At 46.2% G+C, this 7019-nt stretch overlaps 1 protein-coding gene across 4 annotated transcripts in view; it reads right to left on the bottom strand.

The window, feature by feature from the left end:
* Positions 1-327: 327 nt before the first annotated feature.
* Positions 328-7019, bottom strand: part of Phka2 (phosphorylase kinase regulatory subunit alpha 2) — an 87549-nt gene continuing 80857 nt past the window's right edge. For 2 of the 4 annotated variants that reach the window (XM_031370363.1, XM_031370372.1), the window contains 4 exons: positions 4579-4749; positions 2619-2672; positions 1662-1862; positions 932-1102 (listed from right to left, as the gene is read on the bottom strand). In XM_031370363.1, the coding sequence (XP_031226223.1) occupies positions 932-1102; positions 1662-1862; positions 2619-2672; positions 4579-4749 (597 nt within the window). Of the gene's footprint in view, positions 1103-1661; positions 1863-2618; positions 2673-4578; positions 4751-7019 lie in introns of all 4 variants that reach the window. The other 2 variants (XM_031370341.1, XM_031370352.1) reach the window with 2 other exon arrangements.

Raw genomic sequence — 7019 nt, 5'->3', positions numbered from 1 at the left:
TGAGCCTTCTCTGCCACAGTGCCTTGACCATAGCCATCTGTGAGTGCTTCTATAAAAAAGGGAGCATTGTTTCTGCAGGAACACACAACTCATTTCTAAGGCAAATGCTGACTCATGCTCTGAGCATGTATGACAGTGCTCTCAGGGGGAGCAGGGACACAAGCCTTTCCATGGGACTCCCTACCTGTTACAATCCTAAATCAAGGCTTTGTCTGCCTCTCAGAAAAGTCAGATACTTTTTCTGTTGTTGTTTCCTGGGTTCTGGAAGATAAGGGATTTTCTTAAGGTAAGAGGAGACGCCCTTAAGTACGAACAGCCAGGACAAGCTCCTCTGAAGACTATAAGCCATAGTTAGTCTATTTTGGCAATGAAGAATGACATGACCAGAGCAGACTGGGATGTTAAAAAAAAATCCCAGAAAGACAGACTTATTCTGTTTGGTAAACAGCTTGGTTCAGACAGACCTCATTCTGTTAAGATGTGCTCCTGTCAGGGTCTGCCTGTCTAGCTATTGTTGCTGGAAGGATCTTTCCACCTTCAAGATGTGTCACTAGTTCATCGAACCTATTTCTGTAACTCTTGGTGAGAGTCAATTTAAGCTGCTTCTCAGTTCACTCTGCACTCAGAAGAGACCAATTTCCAGTTCCTTTTTGGAGTCCATGAGAGCAGATGCTGTGACAAATGTTCCAGTGAAATGAACCTAGAAAATGATCCCAGGGTGCTTCTCAGGGGAGCAGTGGATTCATCAGCATTATCTGTGGCTTAAACACATCCTGCTTTCAGCCCAAGCGCTGTCATCTCTCCCTGTGAAGCTTTCTGGTGGGACATGCTTTTGTGACAGAACAGGGGCTCCAGAGGGAAGGCAGAAGAAAGTTCCCAATGAGGCTACAAATGACAGATTCAAAGGGTGGACACGTTTATGGGTAAGGCCCTACTGCATCTGGCAGCCGGAACTGGGCAGCAGTTCCTGCAAATGAGAAGCCACTGCTTTCGTTAAGTAGGTCATTGTACCATAAGCCCCACTAGGAGCACTGTCATAAAAGAGGTGGCAGATTCCTGTGGCTTGATCCTTTTCCAGGATGTCTGTGGTTCCAAATGACACCTGCAGCCAAAAAAAGCAGGAGAAAAAATGAGTGGAATCTACTTTTTTCCTTCCCAAAGGAGTCTGCATGTTGGAGGTGGTCTGCTGGGCTACAGGCGGGGCTGGGAGCTGAAGGCTAGGCCACATGGTGGGAACCACAAGGCAGTGACATGATGACAATGACACAGAATGCATGGTAAAGTATCCACTGTGGATACTGTGTTTTCACAGGCCTCCTTTTGCTGCTCAGTACTGATTCTTGGAGATGACAGCTTTATTGTCTGACTCAATTTTGTGTACAGGGTAAGTAGTTTACCAAGAGTCAGGTATGTAGTGTCTGGAATAAAACCTACAGCAATAAAGACCACCTTCCCTAAAGGTTGTTAGATTTCCCAACTGGCCAACTTTGCCATTTCCTAACCAAATGGTTGACTTTTTTTTTTTTTTTTTTTTTTTTACCATCTGTGATGACATTTTCTTGGTTTGAGTATATGCCTTCCAATTAGACATGGTCTCCAGCATGTACAGGGAGAAATAGCAACCAAACTGACTACCCCGCCTTTGGCCCAGTCATACCCACCTGGTCCTGCAGGAACAGCTGATTGGCCAGCTGCACTATCTGATCCACATGGATGATGCCCCCGATACTGTCCATTTCCGTATCTGAGAGCAGAGTCAGTACCATGATAGCTTCTACCAGTAGCTGCCGATATTCGGGCTGGGACACACGGTTGAGCACTGACTCCACATGGACGGCAAACTTGATCTCACAAGGGGTCATCTAACAAATGATCAGCAGGTTGCCAGTGTGAAAGATGGGCCAGATGGAGCCCTATCATCAATGCTGCCCTACCACTATTGGAGCTAAGCTCAAAGGCTGTCTTCCTCCTAGACACTGCCTTGATTTTATAGCAGCAGCCCTCTAGAGCAGAGGGTGACTGCTTTTCCCTGAGGGCCAGTTGAGCTTGTTCTAGCTCCTTTTGTCTGTCTTTTGACTGTGACTTTTAGGGAGCAGGGGCAATTTCTTATTTCTTAAAGAAATTCTCCGTGGTATAAAGAATGGTACCTTGGGCAGGGTAAAATTAAAAAAAAAAAAGAAAGAAAAGAAAAGATGATAAAAAGAAAAAAAAAAGAAAGGAAGAAAACAAAATCTGTTTTTTAAAAGACAGCCTGGAAGTGCCTGGTGTGGTGCCTCATGCTTGAAAGGCTAAAGATAGCCCAGAATGCACGGAGGGCAAATAAAAGCAAAGGAAAGTCTGCTTGTGCTTGAAGGGGCCCTGAGTGGTTCTCGTGCATATGCGTGACAGGGTTTGGGTGGGGTTTTAAGGGCCCAGAGAGTTTATAAATGCTATTGCTCATTTGGAATGAGAGGGAAAAGGTAACAAGAAAGGAATTTTGCACAATCTGAGGGCGAGACAGTTAAAGTGATCAGACCTACAGATAGTCTAGTTCCATAGAATAATCCTGAAAGGCATATGTAGAATTAGCCATGAGGCGAGCCCACGGCTGGGCTGCTATTTGGGTCTTCTCACTTTACCTCTTGGGTTGTTGAAGATGGGAGGACAAAACCATCGATGGAAAGACCGTGGCACTAGAAGCAGAACACAGACATTTTAATCAGATTCCAGACCACCACAAGTGTGTGCTTGCTCACACACTCACACATATGCACACACAACTTTCCTTGCCCTGGAAATCTGCACGAGGGTTGGAACATGCCAGACTGTCAGAGTTATTTTTAGAGCGTTGTTCTCACTGCCCACAGGCTGTGTTTTCAATGGAACAATTCTAGGGAAACCAGCAGGCATCTTTCAGACTGGTGCAGGAACAGTGTCCTAGGGAGCTGCTGCGTCCTCTTCCCAAGAGGCTCTACACTGTACTTGGCAACTGGACCCTGGTGCCTGCCAGACCCCCTTTGGTACCATAATGAAGGGAGATTTTCATGGCTCCCATTGGTGAAGTAATGCTCCTGTGCCTCTGCAGCCGTCTATTTTCGAGATTTCTAAAATAAGCACCAATCACAAAAGGCTGGAGCACATGCACATACACGCATACCCATGTATATAAATACCAACAGGGTACAATATAAAATACTGCTTTTTCATAATAAAAGCATCTTGGTATTGGGCCCCAGAAAGACTGAGGAAATTTTCGAGGAATTGTTGGGCCTCTTCTAACTGGCCACCTTTTACCCTCCAGTTGGCAGCAGCTGCTCTGCCTTCATGCTGGCTAGTTCAAGAGCTCTGCACAAAAGTCTAGAAGGGTAGACCTGGGGCCTCTACGGGCAGCTGTCTTGAGCAAGGCCTTGGTCCACAGAGCATAGGCCCTGAACACCTGCTGCAGAAAGAAGACAAGGGGCTGTGACTTCACAAAGGAGCTGGAGTATGATCTCATTCGGGATTACTGCAGTTCTTTTCTACTGTAAAACTAGCTAAAAAGGAATGGTTCAGAGAAAAAAGAAATGTGTCTTGCTTTGCAAAGCTTTTAAATGAAGCACACTGTCCCTCCATGGGGAGGCAGGACAAGCCCTGGTGGAGCCTTGGGAGTGTTGTGAATACTCTGGAGTATGAATGTGGGAGAAGATGGATTGTGGGGTGTTGAGAACAAAGTGGCCCTGCCTTCCCACGCTACCCCCACTTTAGCAGCAGGTGTTTTAGACAGGCCCTCCTGCACTCAGGTGTGTGGTGCATTACAGTCTGTGGATGTGTCACTTCCTGTCAGTTTTAAACTATAAACTCCAATAAAATGTTAACAGTCCCTAGGCAGATGGGAGGCATAGCCCCATTGCACTGCTATGGGAGCAGTGGTCAGCTGGTTAAGGGATGCGGGCTCTAGAGTCTCTAGCTTCCAGCCGAGTGTGTATCTTCAGGGTACATGGCTTCTGGGGCCAGGCTATAATATTTTGTTTCTTTGTACCCCTGAACACTTAGCAGGTAGAAGGGGATCCATCCTGTTCCTGAATGATTCAGATAGCATGTCTGTCAGCCTCAAGCTGACAGCTTGAGTAGCTGTCAGTTTGGTAGCTAGCCAATCCAGATCCAGTTAATGCTGCAGGTCCTCTGTGGCATTTTTGTTCAAACTCTTCCCTGCCTTTTCTGGTTTTTGTCTATCTTTAATTTTCTATGATCCTAAACTATGTCAAAGTTGGTTCCACACAGTCACGGATGCTATTTTGTCATTCCTTGCAGGGCCTTTTGGTAATGTTTGAAGTTATTTTTGGTGTCATGTCTGGGAGAGGAGATGCTACTGACAACCAGTAGGTAGACACTACTTCCTATACAACAGTGCACAAGACAATACTATAGTAGAGCCACCTAGCCTTAGATGCCACAGTGCCAGGCAGAGAGACCTTGCTCTAGGCTGAGCCATTCAAGGTTGGAGCTGCATGTTCTATAGCCATCTGCTGCCTGGTACTTGGTATAGCCATTGTGCCTCCTGAAGGTAGACAGGGTCAGACTCATTTTCCCGAGTCTATGTCTCCTCAGCATCCACCTCACCTTCTGAAGGATCTTCCACACTTTCTGGTAGAATCCCACGGGGACCCTGTTGATGGCCCCATCCAACCTTCTCCGGCGCAGCCACTGGCCCTGCTGCTCTCCCCAGCCCAGATGGTGTCCTCCAGAGTCTGTAGATGATGTGCCTGTTGGGGAGGATGGAGTGCTGGACCTCTGTAAAACAGACACCATATGGCCTTCAGTAGCAGATACCCCAGAGAAAAGCTGGCCACTTTGAAGGTCAGATAAGCAAATTTGTCAGAATCTCCCTCCACATGTCACCCAGCAAAGGGCATAGCTTGACTTCTCTTTGTCAGCTACTTGATGTTGGATTTAATGTTTCATGCTTTCTTGGTAGCTTAATTCTTCCCAAGATCTAAGAAGTAGTATAACACCAGGGGACCTTGAGCTCACAGGACAGAGACCAAACAGGTACAAGTGTGGGCTTTGCCATTAGGCTGTTGGAGCCAAGCTCAAGAGCAGCTACGACAGCACCTAGATTCAGACTGCCTGTGCCCTATGCTAGCACCACCTGTTGTCCCAGTTGATCTACATAATAGGGACATAACCTCCCTGGGGGAGCTGTCTACAGCCATTCACTTGGTGAAGACACAGAAATGCCTGAGCCTGAGAGTCCCTGTCGCTTGTGATGAATGCTCAGCTGTCATCCTGAAGGCCACTTCCTCAGAGGTCACCAGCCAGGTATGAAAAGCCTATCTAAGGGAGGCAAGCTCTTAGAGTACTTGAAGAGGTGGTCTCAGAGAAAGGGAGGTGGGTAGGAAGGACAACCTGGGGCAGGAGCTAATGTCTGAGGGCCTGCTTTACTTCAGTAGTGCCACAGAAAAGTGACTATCACCTACCCAGAGGATAAATACCACAGAGAGTGCCATACATATATAATGAGAAAGGAAGGATCAGGAAGCAAAGTTAGAAAGTCAACTAAGAATTCATGCTTAGAAGTGGGGTTCACTGGTTTCTGGTTCTCTGCCTATGCTTTTCAATCCTGATTTCTGCTGTCTTGTTGTTGGTCTCGAGTTTTCTTCTAAGGCTAGGCTATGGTAGGTAGCCTTCAGCTTGAACTCGTTGACCATGGTTCCAGGGTGATATCTTCTTTCCATTTCCTTATGGAAGGCTATACTTCTCTAGACTCCACAATACAAGTGCTGCAGAGCGGTTGACCCTCAGGGCCAGAGATCATGTGTGGACGCCCCACTGACTGACTTGCCCTCTGATTCCTCATGTTGGGCCAAAGCTAACACACACCTTTACATATGTTTTGGTTTGGACTATTTGGCACTTTCATTTCACAATGTGCAACATCAAATTTAAAGGTTTAAAAATAAAAATCCAAATATTAAGCACACTAGCAGGGCGGGAGGTGGGATTCTTCTCTCAGAACTCATTTTGACTTCAACAGATCTTATTTTGAAAAGGCAGTTAGGCTGGGTTATTCTGCTGGGCTCATTACTGCCATTTAAATAAGGCAACAATTAGCTACAAATAAAAGTAATTACAGCCACACTCATCAGTGACTCAGCTGATTTTCTCCTTCTGGTTTTGGGAGGCAGATTCAGACTCGCCTCTGCAATTAGAACATTTCCTGGGCCTCCACTTGAGCTAGGGCCACATGCTCAGCTGGGACAGGAGGGTAGAAAGTGGTGGTTAGCCTGGGCTGGGAGGAGCAGGAGTTCAACACTCAATAAAAAAGCATCTGGGCTGGGAATGGGGTCAGTGATGGATGCCTGTCTAGCATGCTCAAATCCCTGAGCTCCATCCTCAGCACTGCAAAACAATCAACAAGTGGGTAGAACCAGGGCTTTTAAAGATTCTACAAACTCTTAGGAGTTGATAAGGGAAGCACACCTCACCCACACTGTATTGACGAGTTTGACAAGCCAAGATCTAAGAGCATGAGATAGAAAATAAAGTTTAGTTCAGGAATATCTAAACTTTTCTAGAATTTTCTCAAACTTAGAGTTGGAAAATACCTCCACCATTAACTGAAAACCCTTAACCCAGTGATAAACCTCCCTAATGCTGCAACCATTTCATACAGTTCCTCATGCTGTGAACCATATTTTTTTTCATTGTTACTTCATAATTTTGCTCCTGTTAGGAATAATATAAATATCTGATATACAGATAGCTATAGGTGACTCCCATGAAAGGGTCAGTTGAACCCCCAAAGAGGTTGCAACACACAGGCTGAGAACCATTGCGTTAACCTTTACTAAAACCACCACAAGTCAGAGATGAGGGGTATGTGAAGCTCAGGGATGGAATGTTTGCTTAGAATGTGTGAGGACCTTGGTTCCATGTCCAAAACTATGTGTGTGCATGCACACACACACCCTAAACACAAGTATGGCTGAGGTGAGAGCATGGGTAAGGCCAGAAGAGAACTTAAACATTACAGACAGGGAGGAGGAGGCGGGGGGGGGGGG

The sequence above is a fragment of the Mastomys coucha genome, chromosome X, assembly GCF_008632895.1.
Source record: "Mastomys coucha isolate ucsf_1 chromosome X, UCSF_Mcou_1, whole genome shotgun sequence".
Taxonomy (NCBI): Eukaryota; Metazoa; Chordata; class Mammalia; order Rodentia; family Muridae; genus Mastomys; species Mastomys coucha.
Note: the sequence above shows the minus strand (reverse complement) of the source record. Positions and strands in the feature narration are given on the sequence as shown.